This window comes from Phyllostomus discolor, chromosome 1 (assembly GCF_004126475.2).
Source record: "Phyllostomus discolor isolate MPI-MPIP mPhyDis1 chromosome 1, mPhyDis1.pri.v3, whole genome shotgun sequence".
In the NCBI taxonomy this organism is placed as follows: domain Eukaryota; kingdom Metazoa; phylum Chordata; class Mammalia; order Chiroptera; family Phyllostomidae; genus Phyllostomus; species Phyllostomus discolor.
Window position 1 is genome coordinate 192,366,107 of NC_040903.2, and position 22,934 is coordinate 192,389,040.

The 22,934-nt window shown below is 57.4% G+C and overlaps 1 protein-coding gene across 3 annotated transcripts in view; it reads right to left on the reverse strand.

Moving 5' to 3' along the window:
• Positions 1-22,934, reverse strand: part of ACTN1 (actinin alpha 1) — an 88,243-nt gene that overhangs the window by 16,218 nt on the left and 49,091 nt on the right. For all 3 annotated transcript variants that reach the window (XM_028505752.2, XM_028505753.2, XM_028505754.2), the window contains exons 3-8: positions 19,838-19,957; positions 13,147-13,233; positions 11,258-11,345; positions 10,636-10,714; positions 7,185-7,266; positions 5,977-6,062 (exon numbers count right to left, since the gene is read on the reverse strand). In XM_028505752.2, coding sequence (XP_028361553.1) covers positions 5,977-6,062; positions 7,185-7,266; positions 10,636-10,714; positions 11,258-11,345; positions 13,147-13,233; positions 19,838-19,957 — 542 coding nt within the window. The remainder of the gene's footprint in view (positions 1-5,976; positions 6,063-7,184; positions 7,267-10,635; positions 10,715-11,257; positions 11,346-13,146; positions 13,234-19,837; positions 19,958-22,934) is intronic.

The following is a 22,934-nucleotide window of genomic DNA, read 5'->3' on the forward strand; positions in this document are numbered from 1 at the left end:
TGCCCCCAACTCAACTCTGTGCCAGAGAGGGCGTGGCCACTGGGCGCACAGAACTCCCAGATGATTGTCCTTCCTTTGGAGGAACAACAAGATACTAAGGGGAACCTCCAGAGATGACAAGGAAGGAAATTCTGTCCAGGAGTCTGTCCCAGAAGACGTGGGGCCCAGCAAAGAGCAGGGTCATGGGAACCAGGCTGGCCCGCCCCACGAGGCTGGCTGGGGACAGCAACTGGCCTGAAGTCACGCGGGCCACTTCCCTTGAAGGCCAGGGCAGAGGACCCGAGGGAGGACAACACTCTCCTCTGCGGGCATCTATGTCAGAACGTGGGGTAGCCGCAGAGACCCCTGCCTGATGTGCTGACCAAGCGGGTAAGAATCGGGGAGCAGGGGGGCCACTCGTCACAGGCAAATGGCAACAGTCGCTGCGATGTTTCAGGGACGAGACCCAGACCAGCACTAACGTGCTCTCCTCTGGCAGGCAGTCCGGCCACCCGCCCCTTAACCTTGCTATCCTCCTGACTCGTCCTGAGATCCTGGGCTCCAGGGCCATCAACTCTGATTTGTGTGCCCATTTGTCAGACTGGTGGACTGAGGGATGCCTGCATGTGGGGGGGGGGGGTTTAGGAGATGTGCCCTACGGGCTCCAGGAGCCTCGCCCCGTTCCCTTGGGCCTGCCGGAGGTCCAAAGAGGCTCCTTTGGAACCAAGTCTGGGGGAGTTCCCATGTGGGCGTCCTGGGGACTCTTCACGAAGACCCAGCCTCGGTCCCCGGCCGGCCTCTGCCCAGGCTGGCCTCACCGGGAGAGGCAGATGGAGAAAACCCATCATTATAAGCAGGAAATCTGCCTTTGGAAAAAAAGCATGGCCATCATGGATAAAAAATGGGCTTTCTTTAGAAAAGGCCATGGCCTGCCCGAAAACTCCATCAGGGGTGCCTCCCTGCTGAGGGACAGGCGGCTGCCACTGCTCCCAGAAACCAGGCTGGAATCCGGATGTGGCTTCAGAAAAAATGGCAGGCAGAGTCTTCAGAACCCTGACCCTCCCTGGTTCTCATCACCCAGTCCCACCCTGGCCCCCAGCAGGCAGGCACTCCCTGCAGAAGTCTGCTGGGCGCGGGTTACACTGGCTCCCAACGGGTCCCTCTATAGAGAAGGGATCGCCCCCCTCCAACCCCAGCTCAGGAGGTCAGAGACCAGCCCAGGGAGCACGAACTCGGTAAGGCCTCCCGGACACAACCGGAGGGAAAGGCAAGAGAGACCCTGAGGACATGATCCGGGGCTACCCTGTCACCCCAGCTTCCTGGTTGTTCCACGCTTTTCTCCCACAGCTGCAGGAACCCCAGGCCGGGAGAGTGGTGCCCAGCCCCACCACGTCCTGAAGGGCCTGCTTTGGTTCTGAAGCTCAGAGGAGGCTTGCTCCAGGGGGAAAGGTCCTTTTCTGAGAGAAGCTCAGAGATGAGGCTACTTCAGCTTTGGCTTCGGGCTATTCACACAGGAGGACGTGGGACTCAGAAGCAGGGTCAGAACGCCCAGCCCTTTCTGATGGTGACAGAGTTTTCAGGAAACCAGGGAGACGAGCACAGGCTGTCTGTAAGGACAGCCACACGGATCACTTCCCAGTGCCAAAGGGAAAGACTTACGGAAATGTGTTTACTTTTCCGTAGTTTGTATTTTCACAGCCCGCTGTAAGCTGCACTATCTCACAACCTCACACAAGCATGCATTTGGCTTTACATTCCAGCTGTTTCTGTAAAGGCATGGACTGTCACTCCCAGAGTCCTCAGAGATCCCAAATGACACCCTCAGCTAAGCCAAGCCAAAGCGCGGCCACGGGGAGGGGCTGGAGAGGAACCATCCTCAACTAAGGTGGCGTCGAACAACGCGGCCAAATGACACACCGCGGCTCTGCCACCCTCGGCCCACGGATTCACAGGAATGCCGCAGAGATCTCGTCTGAGACATCTGCAGTCAACAGCTCCCCAAATCTAACCAATCACCTGTCCCCCTCCTCCCACATCAGCTCTCACCCCTGGCGCCCCTGCCAGTGAGCCCCCTAAACCAAGGCGAGCTGACCCCACAGCTGCGCAGCCCTGACCCCCTGCCACCCCTGACTGCCTTTTCCGGGCAGGAGGACGAGACCCGGACCAGCGCTCACTGGTTCCCCTCTTGCAGGCAGTCCCCTGTCACACCTCTGAGCGTTCGCAAGCGTGGTGACCGCCTTCCTCAACGGCGCTGGCTGCCCTTCCCCACCCTCCCTGAGCCTTTGGCTTGTGGACCCCTATTCAACCCCTAAGACCCTCAAGTTCAAGTGTTTCCTGCTCACATCCAGTCTCACACCCTGCGGCCCTGCACCTCTACCTGCCCCCCTCAGGTCTGTGGCAGAGCACAGCTCTGGTGAGACGGCAGCCATCCTCAAAACACTTTTCCCCCCTTAAAACACTATTTATTTACTTATTTATTTATTTATTTAAGAAAGAGAGGAAGGGCGGGAAAGAAAAAGAGAAACATTAATGCACAGTTGCATCTCACACGCCCCCTACTGGGTGGGGACCTGGCCTGCAACCCAGGCATGTGCCCTGACTGGGAATCGTCTTTGGTTCACAGGTCAGCACTGAATCACTGAGCCACACCAGCCAGCGCTCAGCATCTTTAATGAAGGGTTTTCCTAGATGGACCACGAATTCCTTGAGGGCAGTGGAGGATTCCTTCCCCTCAGCAGATTCACAACAGCGACTAAAGCGACTGAGAGGCAAACGGAGGATGCAAATGGCACCATCTCCTCCTAAAACCACCCAGAAATACCTCCAGCAGACCCACTTCATGCCTTCAAGTGTAGTTTCTCAGAAACAGTTCCCCCTAGATCATGACTGTGAACTTTAAAAGCTTCACAAACTGCAAAAACAAACTCTGCGTGTGCTCTATGGGGGAAGCGGAGAGGAGAGCTGAGCAAGAATCAGAACCACAACCAATGGGCCAATGAGTTGGTCCCCATCGGACTGTGAACGCCAGCCACACACACTGCACACCACTCGCCTGGGTGGGCACATGGACTGCTACATGTGCACACACGTGCACACACGTGCACACATATGTGAGACTGCTGCCTTTCTAGTCCCACCATCTGAGGCTTGACCAGAGAAAGACCGTGGGGGGCGGGGGGCACTGGGCGTGGGTTCCAGACCTCCCCTCAGTGGAGGCCCCCAGACGGGGAGACGGCCACGACCAGAAGAGCGTGTGAGTCTGTAGGAACCCCCTTCCTCCTCGGGAGAGGGGCAGACTCCCCTGCCCACGGCCTGCTTGGCTCGAACCGCTGCCTGAACCCTGAGAAGTGGTTACGGGCAACTCTGGGTGAGGGCCCTGACCCAGGACATGAGAAGAACACCCCCAGCTCCACCCCCCGCCACTCCCCCTCCCCCAACTGGTGGCCCTGTCCGCAGGGGTGGATGGACGGAAAGCACGTGGAATGGCTGCAACAGGGGTGAGTGAGAGGGAAGTGGGAAGAGGGCATGGCGACAGGTGGTGTGAGATTCAGGAGGGAAAAAAGCAGGCGCGCACACTCACACACACACACACACACTCCCTTCCGAGCACTGTCATCAGCCAGGACACAGGGAAGGCTTCAGAGACAGGGAAGGCCAGTGCCAATAGGCATGAAGCCCAGGCTGGAACCCTTGAAGGAGGAGAGAGGAAGGGGAGCTGGAAACAGGGGGAGCCACGGCGGAGAGCTCGGCCCAGCCGTGGACTCGGGCAACCAGACTGTCTGTGGTTATCGGAGCTGGGAGCCCACCGAGGCAATAGATCGGTACCGCTCCCATCCTGGCTGAGGGTGGGGGGTGAGAAGGGCCGGCAGCAACTGACGAGAGGGAGCAGCAACAGCAGAGGTGGACGGAGGGGAAGAGGGAGCCAGGGGCAGGCCAGGGAAGAGGCTGAAAGGGGCTGAAGGAGCTGGGCATCCTGGGAGGAAGGTGAGGCGGCCTGTGGGTGCCCATCCAGGCCTGGAGTAGGGCAGCCACTAGCCCAGGTGGCCGGTGCCTCTGTGTAATTTTTTAAAGGCACCTCTCCCTGAAGGCGCGCCACTGAAAAAAGGTCACCTTGATTACATAAGCCGCATGCAGGACTTCGGGGATGCACTTTCACACCTCCACTGTCTCTGTGCACACAGGGCACCCTGATGTTCAGTGCAGCCTGCGCCACCGCCCAGGTGGGCCTGGCGGGCAGGGCCAGGCAGGGCTCTGAGCCTCCGGCCCAGACACCCCCAGGGAGAGGGCAGGATGACTCCGCTCTGCCCAGGCTGCCAGATTATTTGAGAGGACGGTCTTGCCTCCATGGGGAGGAGAGAGACAGAGGGGTGACAGGGGCCTGGGTATTTACGGGACGACTCAGGAACCACAGCCAAGAGCTGTGCTGCATGCGGTAGGGCTCTTATCCGGGGAAGGAGCTAGAACCACAAGCTTCCTTCGGGTTTGCAACATTCACTGTGCCTGGGGGGCAGGACCGGGGGCAGGAGGCCATCCAGAGGCTACGGTCCTCTGGCACCTTCGAGTGTCCTGGCCGAGGTTCAGAGAGCACCCTGCCCCCAGAGGAGGCGGCTTCTCTAGTCGCCCCTTTCACTCGAGGTGGGGTATCCGGGGAGGAGGAAAAGGTGGGCGGGGGGAGCGGGCGAGGCCGAGGGGAGCTCACCTTCTGCGCACCGAGAAGGCGCGGCAGTGACGTGACCACTACTAGGTCACGTGGCCTTCCCATCCCGCCTACACATCTGCACAGAGAAGGAGAACAGGTTGAGAGGAGGAAGTGGGTGGCAGCAGCGCAGAACAAACCACCACAGCCACGGTGGACAGAAAGAACACCGGACGGACAGACAGAAACCAGGGAATGGGCAGAAAGAGGGGAAAATGAGCCGGTGGGAGGAGAAAGGGGGCGGGGTGGGAGAGAGCACAGGCTGAGACAGGCGAGGGAGAGAGAGCGTGGGGGAAGACTGGGCAGAGGGCGGCCATGTGGAGAGCGCCCCCTGCAGGCATGTGAAGATGGGTCACTCAGATGCCACGCTGAGGATGAAAAATTTGCCTGAGCTCAGGACAGGTCCACGGCCAAAGCCATGAAGGCCAAGCCTGGGGTTCTGAGTCTGTGGCAACCTGGGTGTCGTGCTTCTGGGGTCCTGCCTGTGAGAGACCCTAGAAGAAGGGCTTCCGCTGCCTGCACTAACCTGGTAAGAGGAACGTGCAAACCTCCGATGTCTGCAGGGTGGATGCCACCCTGCAGTTGTGCTGCCCTCGCCCAGGGCAGAACTGGCACAGCTGGCCCTTAACCCCAGGCCTCCCCCAGCAAAACTGGGCGGGGACACTTAAAAAGGCTCACAGCTGCCCACCCCCGCCCTCCTTCCTCCCTCCCTCCCGGGGTGTGCTCATGTCCAGGAACACAGAGGGCAGAGTGACCCTGATGGGGCTCCCGGGCAGGATACGGGAGGAAGCACCAACGGGGCTGCACGCAGGCCTGCTAAGTCACGTCCCCGAGCGGGAGAAGCAGGGGCTGCCTGACACCTTTGCAAAATCGGTCAGTGAAGACAGGAGACAGCTCCCCAGGTCTGCCCCCTGGGGAGTCCCGCTGCCCTGATAAAGCCTGTAGCTCCACACAGGTGGTCCCAGGGGGCTGCTGCCCACTGCGCCCCACAAAGCCACCGTTGGCTGACTTCACCCATGCGGCCCTTCCTGCTGAAGACAGCTGTCCGGGCCCCAGAAGGTGAGCTCTCGCCGGGTCTTCTCAGAGAGAGCAGAGGAAGACGAGAGAAAGACTGGAGACTCAGGGCGGGAGAGGGCTGAGCAAGAACACGCCACGTGGGCACCAGGGGCTAGCGCTACCCCGTCTAGAGACGGACCATCCAGACCCTGCCGCCAGGGGGAGGTGGGGGGCAGGCAGGAGGGCACGGTTTCGGGTCTGGCATGAGGTGTGCGGGGCGAGGAAGGAGCAGGGGCCCCCGGTACCTTCTGGGCGCCGGAGAAGGCATGGTAGAAGCTGGACACGTAGGTCATGATGGCTTTCTCATCCGGTCGGGCGGTGCCAACGATGTCTGTCAAGAAAAACCCGAGTTAAAGGCAGCTGGGGAACACACGAGACGCTCCAAGAACCACCCAGTTTCTGTGCCCAAACTGGGCCTGAACCGAACCAGCTTCTGCATTAGCTTCCACTTGACAGGACAAGAAAGGCAGAGGACGGCAAGGGTGCCCCGAGGAAGCAGCCAGACAGACCCAGGACAAGTAACACTGACTGGGACAGCTGGCCCCGGTACTGCAACAAGTTCAACGTCGGAAATAAGGAGGGCAGGAGAAACACAGTGATTGAGTGCCACGTGCAGACCTTGGTCGGACAGTGGATGTATCGAGGCCTCACGGTCAATTTGCAAGGTGCGAGCACTGCTTTATGGTTGCCTAAGGAAATATCCGTATTTTAAAGACACATAGTCTGAGGTATGTAGCAGTGAAATGCTGTGACGTCTGGAATTTGCTTGAAAACATTTCAACAAGGAAAAGGAAAACCTGAGAGAAAATCTCAGTCATCGTTGTAACTGGATGACGGCTGCAGGGAAGTGCATTACGCTGCTCTCTCTGCCTGTCTCTATTTGAAGACGCCCCTCACAGGGACAGCTGCGGTCCCAGACGGTCCCATCTCCCATCCGGTCTCCAAAGGGGCCGCTCATCTTTCCAAGAAGTCACCTGCTTTTCCGTAAGCGCCCGGCCTCCCCCCGCCGTCCCTCACGAAGTTGCGTGTGCACACAGACCAGTCACGGCTGACTCCCATGTGGGTGCGATGCCCACGTTAGTAAGCTTGCTGGCTTTTCTCGTGTTTGTCCAATTTTGTCAGCCTAGCTGACGGGGCCCTCGCTGGAGAACTTAGGAGGGCCGAGGGGGAAGGCCCCCCCCCACACACACAACAAAAGAACCCACGTTCCACGCCAGCACCTGCCACCCGACTCCAAGACAAAGGGGAGACCCATCTGTACATGTCAGTGAGGAAACCGCTCCCCGAGCACTGCTCAGCACCGACTCTCACCTCACTCTTCAAACCCCAGGGAACTCGGAGCCCCTGGCAGTCAGGCGACCCCAACCTCCCAGCGACGTCCCCCAGACCGGGCTCCTCCCTTCCCACCTCGGGCCGAGAGAGAAGAGCTAGAGCCCAGGCGGAAAGCCTTTACCTTCAGCATCCAGCATCTTGGGGATGTCCAGGTACTTCTCCGCCACGTCGAAGGCTGTGTTCAGGTTTGTGAGAGGGTCGTCCTGGGGGGCGGCGGGGAGGGAGGGGTTAGAGGGTGGGAGTTGTGACGAGACACCGGCCGCCCCAGCTGGGTGATGCCAGATCTCGGGGGTGGAGGCACCGCTACAGCCCTCCCGCGGCAGCCCCACGGCAGCCAGCTCTGGGTGCAGACGGCCAGCCTCGCTGCCAGGGCTCCCTGGCCAGGGGGTTAAAATGCCACCTCTCCTCCTGAAGCCTCAGTTTCTCTGTCAGAAAAATGGGATGAATGGGATGAAGAATACTGGCTTGTCGCCCAAGAAAGAAGGGCTAAGAAGTGAGCGTGAGAGCAGGGCACTGGCCTGGGAGCCGTCGTCTTGGCCTCTGGCCTCAGCTCTGCCACCGGGGACGGGACTGGTAAGCGTCCTGACCTCGGCTTCCCCACCTGCTACGGAAGAGTTGGACTAGGTGCTCTCAAGCCGCTTCGAGGCTCCTGGCCCATGAAATCCTGGGGCTCCCGCCAACAGCCGCAGGCTTTTGGCTATTCTGATTTTTGCAGCTTTCTCAAGGAAACCTATTTGGTGCTGGCAAGGATGTGGGGGATTGGAACCCGGTGCTCTGCTGGTGGGATGGCACACCAGTGTAGCCGCCATGGAAGACCGTGTGGAGGTTCGTCAAAAAGCTACACACAGAGCCGCCACGTGACTCGGTGCCACAGGGTGAGGAGAGCTCTGGAGACGACGGTGGTGACGGCTGCGCCCCGGTGCGGCAGGGGGTGCTGGCCGCCGCCACGCCATGCACTCAGCGGTGGTCGCAGCGATGGATTCTGTGTTATGTGCACTTTACCACAATTTAAACAAAATGTTTAGTGTGGGAGACAACCCACAACCCAGTGCAGGGAGATCCTTGTAGGACCCCCCGCTCTATTCTTGGTTCCCCAGAAAAATCTAAAGCGATCTGGTTTTGTCATCCTAGGACTCAGTTTCCCCATGTGCTCAGGTGGGACTCACAGGATACAAAAAAAAAAAAAATGCGTTCATTTGAGATGCTTTCAGGGAAGAAATTGTTCAAAACAGAGAAGGTGGAACCCTCCTGGGAAAGTCTCCGACAGCCCCCAGAGCGATAAAAATGCTTCCAAGAAGCGAAGGTCGTTTCCATCCAGGGCCCTGACAGTCCTCGGGCCAGGGGCACCTGCCACCCGCCCCACCCAACCCCAGGGCCTGCCAGGCCCCCACGCCCACCACGCCTGGTGCAGGAGGAGGAGCCTCCCGTCAGGGCCCCTCAGCTCTCCCCCACGTCCAAGCCCCCGAGGCCCTGGCACTGTGTGCTTCCTGGAAAGTGCCCATGGTTCAGTGGGGCCAGGTCTGTGCTAGCACTTGGGCTGGATTTTATTTATTTATTTATTTTATCCTCACCTGAGGATATGATTTTTTTATTGATTTTAGAGAGAAGAAAGGGGAGAGAAAGAGAGAAACATTGATTGGTTGCCCCCGCTGCACACTCCAAAAGGGGACAGAACCCACAACCTAAGTACGTGCCCTGACTGGGAATCGAACCCACAACCTTTTGGTGTATGGGACAACGCTCCAACCCACTGAGCAACCTGGCCAGGACCGGGCTGGGTTTTACCGATGCTACTGAATTAAAGAGAAGGGGAGACAGACAAGTGAAACAGGGAGAAACAAAGAGACCCAGAGAGGGACAGAAGGTAAGGACAGAGCTGGCCCTGTGTCAGACAAAGGTCACTGGACCCCTAGCCCCTGAATGGCGGGGGCACCTGGAGGGATGGGCGGAGGGACCACACGGCCCCAGTCAGCCCGGCCCTGCTGGACACGGGGGTGGGGCCTGCTGTGGACAGACTGGCCACCGCCGCCCCAGCACGGCCGCACGAGGACACACACACGACACTGTCGCTGAAGGGCAGTGGCCGAACAGCACGAACAGCTCGGAGGTACACGACGACGCCTTTAAAAGAAAAACCGCCACCACCAGGACTTCCGTCCTCTGTCCTGACTGATTTGGCCATGTAGCTTTCAGGCGGTTCAGGGAGTTTTTACATAGGCTTTTGTTTGTTTGTTTGTTTGTTTCCAAAGCTGGTGAGTTGGAGAGCTGGGATCCTCCTATCCTCCAAGAGGGTAGCTTGGAGTTGCCAGCAGCCCGTCAGGCCCTATCACCCTAAAGATGTCTGATGCCCAAGGGACCAGCCTGGGACAGGCTACCCCCATCTGCCCACACCTGGGCACAGCCACGAGCAGGGCCAGGCGGCGGGCGCCTATGCCCCCAAGGCTGGGCCCTTCCAGGTGGGCAGAGGCCCCAGCCTCAAGCTTCAGCACAGCTTAGGATGCTCAGCGGGGATGGGAACCTGCTCCTTCCTCCCGCACGAGCCCTTTCCGGCAGCTCACTCCTGCACACCCGGGAACCAGAGAGCCTGACGCTGCCACGAGTGGCCAGAGAGGCCCCCACACCAGCAACGTCAAAACTTGGCCACTGAGAGGCGCCAGAGGCCGCTCATGGGGGCACAGGTTAAGGGGGCTCTTCACTGAACACTGCGCGCTCCACGTGTCAAAGTCAAGCGGAGACTACAAGAACAGTCATTCCTAGGAGCTGCCCTGCCCAGGGATTCGAGCGCAGACCGGCACCAGTCCAACCCGAGCTGCAGATCAACTGGGGGCACGGGGAAGGCTCCAGGGGGGCCTCTCCCGAGATGCCCATGCCACATGCCGAGGCACGGGAGGGACCGAGAGGGGACATGGGCTGAGCACAGTCTCCAAGGTCTGGGCCAGCCTCCCTTAACCAGCCCCGACCCTAGGAACCACCACGAGGGTGTACACCTAGTTCCCACCTCCTAGTCTCCTGGCTCAACACGCACGCATGCACGCACACTCACTCACGACAATCCCCCAACAGCTTCAGGACAAAATATAAATGAAATCAAGCAGCAGCAGAAGAAAATCCCGCACCTGAACTTCAGCACTGAGGGACGCAACACCTGCTGCGGGCACCTGCCTAGGACGGCACAGCGCGTCTCAGACACAGCTGGGACACACACACGCACCCACGGCTGTGCAACATTTTAAATTGTGACAGCAATAGATCCACCTAACAAAACCCAGAACATGGGAGCAGAGACCCTCCACCCTCACAGGATGCTGCAGTGGCTTTCACACTTCCCTCGTGGGCTGAGAGCATGGGCAAGCACACGCATCGCATGCTGCGTACGTGTGGCGCTGAGGTGGCCCTAACAGTGAAGGGGTTTTTCTCTTACTTCTAAACAGGCTGTCTTCTTGGCTAACCTGTGGAGGCTGACACCCCTCTCGCTGGACACGGGCTCTCAGAGCAGGGGCCCCGCCCCGCCCCTGCCCACTAAGGATGAGCGGCCGGGAGCTGGCAGTAGGCAGCCAGGTGAGCGCACGTACCTTTCGCAGCTTCCCGTAGTCAATCAGTTCAGGCCGGTGTCGGTGGATCAAGGCACAGAAGCCAAGGCCATCCTTCCAGCTGCCCAGGGGAGAGAAGTGGGGGCAAGCTGGTGAGTGGGGCCAAGCACTCACTACGGGGTGAGCGCTAAGCAGGGGGTGGTCTCCCTTCTCCCAGAGGTGGATACATAACCCTTCAGAGCAGGAGCCGGGAGAAGACAGGTTGGGCAGGAACTTTTCTATCTGCCACAATCCCAGGTACTTGGGTCAAGACTCTAAGGGGCCTGGCAAGTCGATACGCCTGCCACATCCCATGCTACCCTCCACCAAGGCCGGGGCCTCGTCTGCTCTGTTCTGGAGCCCAAGGCTGAAACTTCCCGGACACCCTCCGCAGGAGCTCTCCAGGAGCCCGAGCACAACTAAGGTATACGAGGCCATAGCTGCGTCCGTCTGAGACACCGCTGGGAGGGAGAGGGGACACGGAAGGGTCGGCAACACCCCCTTCCCACAGCAAGTGACTTCTTCCCCAAAGGCCTCTGCTCTGTGCTGGAGCTGAGACGGGCCCAGCCAGGGGGCCTGCGAGGCCCTGTGGCTCTGTAAGAGCCCCTCACTCCCAGCCACTCACCTGATGTGGAAGTTCTGGATGTTGACGTTTTTGTACGGCGCCGTCTTCCTCTGACACCACAAGAGCAGCCCTTCCTTCGCCGAAGTCTCTGTGGCGAAGGGAATGGCGGGCAGAGAGGTCAGGGGGCTGGCCTGGTGGAAGGAGGGCCATCGACTCGGGGGAGGTCCCGCTCAGCCACACTGTCTCACATGGGGGGGCTCACACAAAGACCCCTAGATTCCAGCCCTGCTGCTGCCAGGCCACCACGTCTATTTCCTTGACAAAGGCTGAGAATCCATCTGACGTGGAAACAGGCCAGGCAACTTTTCAGAGCCAGCCGCATCATGCACTGAAATGCTGCGATGACGGCCCTTAAGGCTAACTCCCTGACACTCCCTTTGATTCAAGAAATGGTAACGATACAAAATAAGGTGATGACCTACGTCAGGTGGCCACTTTGGGAAGGTTCGACTGGCCTGTGAAGTCTGAAATCCAGGAATCTCTACACAGGGGCGCCTGTGCCCTGCCTGTGCTGTGCACTGGCCACGGGGGAAGGAAGCATGAGGACTCTAATGATGATTCAGTGTTCACCTTAAAAAAAGGTTCCCTTACATTTGATGCATCGGCCACCAGCATTGCTGTGTGTGTGAAGTGGACACATGCCTATCAGATAAGGCAGGTCAGTACTGGAGGGGACTGGGGGCTTCCAGAACAGGAGGGCTGCTGACCACACTGCCCCCATGTGTTAGCATCTGGGAACTGCAGGTTATAGAACCCAGTGATGGGGCTTCCTGGATGATCCCATTTACTTTCAATTCACAACATGGTCTTTAAAATGACGTTAAACGATTCAGACAAAGATAATACAATCATTCAAGCACAAACAATTTTAAAAAATCAGCAAAGCTAATGTTTTTACTCTTAGTTCAAGCTCTTTGTCAGCTATATTCCAAGATTAAAACAATAACTACTTAATCAGAGCTGACAAGAAGTCTGCCCCAAAGAATCAAACTCACCAGGAAGGCTGTTTGAAAAAGGGATTCATATCCACCATCGCTAACAAGAACCATGCCCCAAGTGACCGGCCGCTATGGGCATCTCTTTAACCACTTCCACCCTGAACACAGAGTATTTATAAACCAAATTTAGATCTCCACCTTGTTGTAATCACTAAGTGTCAGGCCAAGATTTCCATAACAAAACAATTGAGTCCACATTGTTCTCATTACAAAGTTACTTTGAACAAAAATCTTTTCAAGATTTCTTTCAAGTTTCCGTTAAAATGAATTAAAAGTCCAAGATTCCATTGAAATGAGCTAAAAGTATTATTACCTACATCTCATCTTTTTAAACATTTGTTTTTGTGCTTGTAACATGCGTGGAAACCCATAAACATAAATTATGATGAAACAAACCCACACATCACCTGGGGTGTGGAATCAAAAGTTTAAGAGAGCTCAGTCACTCACAGGTGGTGGCCCCTTGCAGATGTGCCAAGTGGCCACCAGAGGGTGCTGTGGGAGCAAAGGGGAAGACCTGGGATCAGCTCGGCATCCCAGGAAGCCCTCCTGGCGGCCACTCCCCTACCTTTTCAAGATTTAACAATCCAAGAGCCAGGCAGGGCTTATGATACATTTCCCCACAGCAACCGTGGGCTTTCTCAAAGTGGGGAATCTCCTAGGGACCAAAACACCTGGGGGAGCCAGCACCCCAAACAGTTCTTACTCGTCTACAGGCTACGAGCAAGGACAATTGCCAGAAATGGTCAGAAGCTCAGGATGTGGCCCTCAGTCAAGGTCAGAGGTTCTCTATCTAGGCCGAGCCCGGGGAGGAAAACGGGACGGTGGAGGCACGGAGTGGGGGGGGGGCGGGGCTGGGGCCATCGCTGCGCAGACAGGCAGAAGACCTACCTTCCACGGAGATGTCCTGGATGGCAAAGCGGAGGATGATGGTCCAGATCATGCCCAGGGTCATTTTCACATTCCCATCCACGATTTCTACAAAAACAGCAGCAGGATGGGCCTTAGAAGGGGCAGAGGGAACATTCCCTGAGCCACCCTTCACCTGGTGAGCCACGGAGGGAACCAAAGGCCACACTGTTCCACTTCTAGAGGGAAGTCAGTATAGTTTTTAAAGTTAGTGCAATTAAGTTTTGCGGGTGACAAGATCTGGGGTGTCCTGGAGACACAAGGTGGTAGACCAGGGGTGTCCTGGGGGCACACGCTGGGGGTGGTCAATTCCACTGGGTACGTCAGGACAGGTGACAGAGGAGGAGGTGTCTTAAACCCTGGGCAGTGCTCGCCAGCCTGACAAAGAGTGGGAGGGTTCCTGAGCCATCCGGGTGTGCTGACAACTCTGAGCTAAGGACCTCTGGTCGTCCGAGCAGGCTACAGAGGGCAGCCAACCTACCCCGCCATCCTGCAGGGCCTGCTAACTCCCACACCCACCTCATACTGCCATTGGCTGGGGAGCCTTTAGTAAGAACATCACACCGCTTAAAGATCACAACTAGGAGATATCGCACTAAATTCAGTCTAGGCAGCCGCACTTTTTCAACTTCTAAAATAATGCTATAAATCGGATGAAGTAACTTTTTCCCTGCCAGGCAGTACAAACATAAAGGTAATCCCTGAGTGGAAGAGCCTGAGGCATGGACCCAGGCGTGGTCTTGGGGGCTGAGCAGCTGACAATCAAATGTAGATGCCTCAGCCTCACCTGCTTCCAGGCCAGCAGACAGCCCCCTGGCCCTGTGGTTAGGTCCCTCAGTTAAGAGTGAGGCACCCAAAGAATCAATCTCAATCTCTCTCTCAGTGCCTCTCTGTCTCTCTCTGTCTCTCTCTCTCTCTCTCACCTGCAACACTAGTGTTTGGGGAGATGTGACAGAATCCCGAGAAGGGGCCACTGCTAGGCACTCCTACTTCCCCAAGCCCACACCCACTCGAGTTTGCTTCCCACCAGCCCCTTAAACCAGAGCGGATCCCATTAAGGAAATTACACTTGAAGACCTCATTCCCTTCCCTAGAAGGGAGAGTAAAATCGAGCTGCTGTGTGACCCACAGGGCCAGGGCACTCCCGCTGCTCCCCGGGGGGCGGGGGACTCTGCTGAGCCTGTACCGGGAGCACCATGGACGGGGGACAAGACAGAATTCTTCCTGCTCTCAGGGGGGCTCCACGCTCCCGCCAGAACCCCAGACACCAGCCGGGCCCAGGCCTGAGGGTGGGGGTTGGGGAGTGCCTGGGAAAAAGACACAGGTTGCTGTAGGGGCACGGGACCACCTCCCCGAACAAGCACAACAGCCAGCCGGCTCTTTGCAGGGTGCAAGGGCGGGGCGGGGGGCGGGGGGGGGTGGCCACCAGTGGAGTCAGTTAAGATTCAGCTCATAAAGGTTTGAGATTTTTTAGGTGCCCTTTCACTTGTGACTTCTAACGGTTTCACATCTGTAACATTTAAAGAGTTCATATAAATTGATAAGACAAGAGCCTAAATTCGTAATAAATAGGCAAAGGCATGAGTAGACACTTCATGAAACATGAAATAGAAATAACCTATTAGCAGGATGTTCATCTCATCTACAATAAAAAAAGCAAACCTACACCTGGGTGATAACAAAGGCTACTACGCTGTGGCTAGAAGTGGACACTGGCTTTAAAAAATTTTTTTAAAGCTTTCTGGGAAATAATTTGGCAACAGCAGCAAGCATCTGAAAGCCATTTAACTTCTTGAGAGTCAGGTTCTACTCCTAGGAATCCGTCCCTGGCCGAAGACGTGACATACAGAATAAGGCTCTGTGTGCGGTGCTCACTGTGAGGTTGTCTGTCACAGCCCCAAGTGGAGGTCGTGTGAAGGCACAAAGCACAAGGTGTCACTGAGTAAATCCCCAGACCCCGTCACCTCTCCGCTCAAAGCCTCTGTGCCTGCCCCTCACTCAGAGTCAAGGCCGGTGGCTGGCTGGGCCCCTCGGCCCCTCTGCCCACCACTCTCTCCAGCCACAGCTCTCCCCTGCCTGGAGACCCACGTGGCCGGTCCCTCAACTCCCTCCCATGTCTACTCACCCTTCGCCTTCTCACCGGGTCCCTCCTTGACCACCCACTTTGCTCCCCACTTTATTTTTGTCCGTCTGATATAGGTATGTGTGTATTCGCTCTCTCCCCTTCTAGAACATCAGCTCCAGGAAGGCAATGATTTTTTTCTGTTCTGCATCCCTGCTTAAAGCCCAGCTGGGCCCAGCAAACAGCTGATTAACACAGCCATGAAAGTTACATCCACAAGTTTCCAATGACTTGGGGAAAATGGTTTTACAGTAATATGGAAAGTAGAAAAAGCAGCCACAAAGTTTTACGAACAGCATCTTGAACACAAGGGGAAATGTGTTTTCAAGTCTAGAAAAAACTCCAGTGGTAATGATGCTCTCACTTGGCCTTTCCGGGGGAGCAGGCTGCCGTGCTGGCCCCCCTACCCTAGCAGGAACCCCCCATGCTGCTCCACTTGCAAAGGCCAAATACCCAGGCCTCCCACAGCCCTGGGCTCAGTGCCCCCCCCCCCCCCCCAATGCAGACAAGGCAGCTCCGTTCCTGGGTCTCGCCTGCTCACTCCTCAACTCCATCCCCAGAAAACACCCGGGGACTTTTACCTCCTGAGTGCACACTCACGCCACAGAAGTGGTTTCACTCCCGAAAACAGAGGAGCTAAGTACACGCAAAGAGACGGTGTATTCAGAGACCACCCTGTGGACCCCCAGCCCCAGCACCCGCCCGACCCCCGTCCACCCTCAGCGTGCGACCCAGGCACCTCTCCGTTTGCCGCAGGGACGCCCCACCTCACAGGAAGCTTTATGTCAGGAGGCTGCCAGGAATGCTGGGTCCCAAAGGAGTGTTGCAAGGCCACACGTGGGCCCCGGGGGGTGGGGGGAACACAATGACAGATTAACGACATCTGCTCCGGGGGTAGGAGGGAGTGGAGGCGTGCTCCTGCCGTTCCTGGTCTACAGGAGCTACAGAGCTGCTCACGCCCTGGGTTTACTTGAAACCTGCCCCTCCCCTCCCCGCACTCGACGCGCTGGGGTCCAGGCATCAGTGCAGGAGGGACTCAGAGAGTAGAAGGAATGATCCCGAGGGGATCCCACAGGAGTCACCACCTCCCAGACCAGCACTGCACCTACGGCAGCCCCCGCCCTGGCACCCTAGGGACAGACACTAAGTCATCACCACCCCCGCACGCTCTTGGCACCCAGAGCCATCCCACTTCCCCTGCCCGAAGGGCTTAACCAATCCTGCTTGCGTCCTCTCACCTGGTTACCTCTCAACCACTCACCCAGGTCAAGCCCCGGTCCCAGGAGCCCAGGCATTTTAGAATTGAGGATCGTACAAGACACCTGAAGCATCCACACTAACCCCGCCCTGGGGCTGCCTCCTGCCTCCTTCTGAACATCTCCAGGGACAGGGAACGGGTGGCCTCCCCAGAGCCCGCAGTCCCTTCCCAAAGGTCCTGCGTGACATCCACAGTCCCTGCCCAGAGGTCTCCCTTCCAAGCCTGGTCCTGCCCTTCAGGGTCGAGCAGAGTCTAGTCCTTGCCGCAAGTGACGGTCCTTCAAAGGCCTGGGGTCTCTGCCCCGCCAGGCCTGGTCCCCACAGCATAAGATGCTCCTCAGTGAGGACCACCAGCAAGGGCTGCCCCACCCCGAGCCCCAGGAGGGCGCACCGCAGGGGACCTGCCTGCGGCCGTGCTTCCCGGTCAGCAGCAGCGAAGGCCATTTCATTAAAACACGCGAAACCCACTGGCAGCTCATCCGGTTTCCTGGCTCAGCTGAGCGGCCAGGCTGGCAGGACCCTGCTGCTCAGCGCGAACCGAGAGAGAGGATTTCAAAGCAGGGAGCCTCCGCCTAGGGCACTGGCTCCCCAGGGCCGTGAGCAGGTAAGGACTGTTTCGTTTTAAAGGAGCCTTTGAAATCTTTGGAGAACCGAGGCTTTTGAGGAAGGAACTGGAAAACCATGGCCAGCAAGGTCCAGGAACTTCCCAAAGATCAGAGGTGGGGTTGGAGCTTGTGCCATCGGTCCCCACCCCTCTGCTGAGGCCGGCACAGGCCTCCTGACCCGGCGCAGCCCCCTGACCTGCCACGTCCCAGCTGAGGGAGACGGCACACCAAAGTCCCATCCTGCGTCCCCCACGGGGGAGGCAGCAATGCCTGGGGGTGATGGAAACAGGCTGAGACCTCGGCTCTGGACCTGGAACCCCTGGGTCTGCCATGTGGAGGCAGTCTGGCCCCAAGCCTAGGCGTGGCCACACTATGCGCTTCCACACCAGCAACTCTGCTGAGCCTCGGTTTCCTGGAGGGAGAAAGTGGCTGGCGGGCTCACTCCGCAGGCCTGCTCGCAGGAGGAGGGGACAGCCGTGTGGACGAGGCATCCTGTCCGGCCAGGTGCACATCTGGAACTCAGCAAGTGCCATTCTCTCCCTTGGGTGCTCAGTGTCTTTAAATTTTTTTTTTCTTAGATAGTTCAATCTTTCTTTCTAAAAATTGGATTTCTGGCTTCTTTTGAAAAAAAAAAAAAAAAAAGAAGGTGGGGGGTCCTGACTGATGTAGCTCAGTGGGTTGGGCATCATCCCCCAAACCAGAGGGCCACCGGTTCGATTCCCAGTGAGAGCACAGGCCTGGGTTGCGGGCCAGGTCCCCAGCTGGGGTGTGTGAGAGGCAACCGAGGGATGTCTCTCTCACACATCGATATTTCTCACCCTCTCTTTCTCCCTCCCTTCCCTTCTCTCTAAAAATAAGTACGTAAAACCTTTTAAATAATTTTTTTAAAAAAGGAAGACGCAGCAGTGCTGGACCTGTATTCCCACACCGCAACAACTGGCCACGTCCACGTGGCAGGCGCCGGCCCAGAGGACGTGCTGCCCCCAGGTCCCCGCAGTCCCCCCGCCCCCGCCTCACACACCCTTCACCTCCCTGCTCACGGGGCATCTGAGCTGGACCAGACCCAGGCAGCAGTTTCTTTGGTGCCTCACTCCTGCCTACTTGAAACTTTTTCTGCCAAGCCTTTATCCCTCCCTATTAACACAAAGCATTCCTTTCTTCTCATAAAGAGGCAGAGGACATTTTCCTACTCACCAGGCAAATCACCCTGCTAACGTGCAAATCCTTCAAACATTTACTAAGCACCTACTAAGTGCCTCACACTGCAAGGAGCTGGGGCCACAAGGGCGCAGAGGACGCGGCCTTGGCCTCACAGCTGGTGGGGCACGAGGCCTGTGACAACCTCAAGCTGGCCCGCGTGCCCGATAAGGCAGGAGTCAGCAAACTTTTTCTCAAAGGGCCTGACAGGAAATATTTTTGGCTTGGTCGGCCATGTGGCCTCTGTCGCAGCTACTCAGCCCTGCCCTTGAGCGGGAAAGCAGCGAGGACAGCACGTAAACAAACCGTGTGGCCGAGCTCCAATATTTATGAAAACCCGCGGGAGCCAGTGTTGACCCCAAGGACCGTGGGTTGCCGGCGCCCATGCTAACAGCGCTCCATTTGAGGTAGCGCCCTGAGACCCCTCAGTGTCCAGGAAAAAGAGGAGGGGCACCTGACCATCGCCAGCCGGAGAAGAGACCCCTCCAAGGACGTGGGTATGGAAGCATGGCCCCACCCTCCTCACGGAAGGCCACTCTCCAGGGCACTGCCCTGGGGCCACACAGACGGATCTGAGCTCTGGCTTTGCCACTCAGGATGGGACCTTGAGCGAGTCCCTCCATGTAGTTAAGCAGCTGTTTTCTTTTTGTGAAATGGAAACAGTAATCAGGCTGCTGAGAGGATGACATGCGATCACCGGTGCAGGGCACCCGCCGCACACAGGGGAGTGCCCACTAACCACAGCCGCGCTTCCATCACGAATGAATGAATGAATGAATGAACGAACGAACGAACGAACGAACGGAGACGACTCATCTCTCGACCTCTGGCACACACAGCAGGTGCCCAGGGCATCCTCGCTGAGTCTGTGGGACGCAGTCCTGAGGGGCCTGGTTGTGGCATTTGTTCCGATCGCCCCGACCACCCCCCAGTCCTTCAGGGCCACCACAGTGCACGCAGAAGCAGTGTACTGCCTTTAACCATTGAGAATGTGCTAATGGTAATGGTTTAAACTGAGCTTTAAAAAACATATTTTAAGTGAAGGAAAAAGAGCCAAGATGCGCTTAATGCAATTAAGAATGTCCCTAAAGGCTTGTGGACATCAGCCTTCCCCTCCATCCCCCCGTGTCTGCACCCTCCCCCAGACCCAGGGTTCTCCACTTCGGGCAGCAGAGTGCAGCCAGGCCTGCAGACCAGGCAGGCAGCGCTGCAACACGCAGGGTCCGCGGCACTGGGACTGGCCAAGGGGAGGCGCTGTGTGGACCAGGGAGCCGGCCTTGGTTTTCCAGGGGCAGGACTGATGGGTGGAGGAGGCTGGGACTGGGTGGAAGGTACTGCTGTTACAGGAAGAATCCACGGGGTCGACCAGATGGAGGTGTCGGGAGCCCCACTTCCAAATGCCCCCAGGAATGTCGGGATAGAAAAGGCCCAGAAACCGGCAAAGCAGCAACTCAAGCCCCGAGGTGGCAGCCAGAGGGCAGGCCTCACTCACCTTCCGCTCCGATGGACACCAGCTTGACCCCCTTGCTGGCTATGAAGTCCAGGGCCTTGTTGACATTGGAGATCTTGTGCACCCTCATTTTGCCTCTCTCCGGCTTGGCCAGGCGTTCACCTGAATACAGACCAAGAGGGGAGAGGGAAGGTGAGATGCTGTCAACCCACGAGCCGGGGCTGCTCTCACGACACCCCCAGCCAGGGCACATCCCGGACGGACACACACTTGCGGGCGAACGCTGCCCTGGCGGGGAACAAGAGGGGGCGTCTCAGACCCAACTGCTCGCACCCACCCAACAACTCTGCACGAAGCCCCTGGAATGTGGCAGGAGCTTGTCTGGGTGCCAGGAGTCCGGGGGTGAACAGAACCAGTTCCTGCCCTCGTGGACTCACGCACAGCCCAGGAGGAGAGACAGACCTTGGATAGAGAAACATGCAAATAAATACATGCAAACGCCGAGACAGAGAAACGCCTAAAATAATTGCCTGAAAAAAGGCTGCAGAAGAGGAGGGTGGGCAGCAGGGGGAGGAGTCACACAGAGGTAGGGGAGGGCCTCGGAGAGGGAGGGCAGCCGAGCCTGGGCGGCAGGGGACGGTGACCAAGGCACAAGGAACAGCCCGCGTGAAGGCCCTGAGTTCGGTCTAGTCTGGACCGTCCTGGCCTCGGACAGGGCGTGGGTCAGGCCTGGAACAGGGCATGGGTCACTCCAGAGGATTTTGAGAAAGTTCCCTGGGGGCTTAAAGAGAGCTGCCCACAGCACCCCTCTCTCATCGGAGAACCAGGGCTCCCTGTCTCTCCTGTCAACCGTTTCCCATGGGCACCCTCGGCTCAGCTCCTTGCTCAGCCGCCACTCCCCCCTACCCCTCCCCCTTCCACAGGGGAGCTCCCGCGGCTCGGGTTTCAAGGCCAGAAGCTGTGTGGAAACTAGGAGAGGGGCTGGTTCTCCAAACACCCCATCAAGAGCACCTTTATCCAAGAACAGAGGCGTCCAGAAACCTCCTGAAACTATCTGGAAACTGTTCACATGCAGCACGTGTGCCCACACCTGGGGAAGCGACACGCCGCTTTCAGAGTCACTAAGGGGCCGGAAAGCCCAGAAGGCTGAGAACCACCATCCTAAAGCCTGAAACTCAGGACCTTTGCACCTGCCTTGGTCTCCAAACCAGACTGGCCCCCTCCCCCAGGCTTGTCAGTAGTCCGGCTGAGCAGGCTCGAGGGGCCAGGCCCACCCTGTTGGAGCAGTGCGTCGCCAGGGGCCTCCCAGCTTCTAGAGGGGAACAGACTTCCTGCACAGATGTCACCGGGCCTGGCGGCTCCCAGGGAGGCACAGCTGGGTTGTCATTAAGTCAAAACTTTCCACTTGTGGCTCTCCCAAGGCTGTGGTCACTGCCCTGCCTCCCCAGCACCCCACCGTCCTGAGCAGATGAGAAACCACAGGGGCTCCCGCCCACAGGCTGCACGGAGACAGTGCCACGTGCCCCCCAACCCCCAGGCCCCGCGGAGCCCGAGCTCCCCAGCCAGCCCACCCGCAGTGCACACTGGCTGGAACAGGAATTCTCCACAAGCGACAGGAGAGGCGGCAAGGTCAGCGGTTTGCAAACTTCAGTCAGCACAAAACCACCTGGAGAACCAGCTAACTACAGAGGTCCAGCCCCCTCTCCCCCTGCCTCCTACGTGTCCGATTTAGGAGGTCTGGGGTGGGGCTTCGAATCCTGGCGTGGGTGGCCCAGGGACCACACTTCCAGGACCTCTGCAGGCAGCACCCCCACCCTTCTCCTGCAGTCCCACCCAGCTCCAGAGACGCTCAAGGAGGCAAAGTCAAGGTCTCGGTGACTCAGTCTCCCCAGCCTCTGGAAAGAGACAAGCCCGCTTCACAGCAGAACGCAGGTCCTCCTTGGGCACAGCCAGCCACTCAGAGGGATGAACGCACTGGTGGTTGCAGAGGAAAGCCCACTTCGCGGCATTTGGTCACTCGGACATTTGTTGAGCGTCGCCTACATGCCAAGCAGTTTTAGAACTGGGACACAGAGATGGGGCCGTCCCTGCCCCGAGGAGCTCAGTGTGGAGCAGGGAAAAAAACCCCAAGTGAGCCAAAATTGATTAAACAGTGAGGCAGAAGACTCGATCAAGGAAGCAGTGGGCTGTTACCAGAGCCCGACGGAGGGCGGTCACTCACACTGGGGTGGGAGGGCGGTCAGCGAAGACTTCCTGGGGAAGCCCTGCTTGGAGTTTTAGAGACTGAATAAAAAGAACAATGCCAGGTTTGTCTGCCTGTTCAAACTAAGGAAATATTTAAATTAAAGTGTCATGGGCGGGGGGGCAGCAATAGGGAAGGATACTCTAAAAGGTCATTGGGGAAGCAGTATGGCAGTTCCTGAAAACATAGAGCCCCGGCCAGTGTGCCTCCGTGGGTTGGAGCATCATCCCGTGGACCAAAGATCATAGGTTCGATTCCCAGTCAGGTCACATACCCAGGTTGCAGGTTTGATGCCTGGTCAGAGCACAGGTGAGAGATAGATGTTTTTCTCTCTCTTACTGTCTCTAAAAGCAATGGGAAAATGTCCTTGGGTGAGGATAAACAAAACAAAACAAAACACCTTAAACATGGAATTACCATTCCGTCCAGCAATTCCACTTGTGAGTAGTGGAATATTATTCAGCCAAAAAAAAAAAAAAAAAAAAAAAGGAAGGAAATGCGGACACAGCTATACCGAGGACAAACTGAAAGACACTAAGTGAAAGGACACAGGGAGTCACAAGGATAAGAGCTGCATGGTCCCACTAACGTGGGGTTCCTAGAGCGGCCACACGCAAAGAAGAGGAGAGTGGCCATGGTCAGGGGCTGGTGGGGGGAGGAGAGGGGGCTGGGCATTTAATGGAGGTGGAGTTTCCGTGCCGGAGCTGGATGGTGGTGACGGCTGCCCAACCACGGAAGGTAGGGGATGCCACTAAACTGTGCACTCACAAAGGGTCAAAACGGTAAATTTTATGCTGTATACATTTTACTACTACCCCCCCCCCATACACACACACACACACACACACACACAGATTTCACCTGCAAGGGAAATAAACAGACAAAAGTATTAGGATT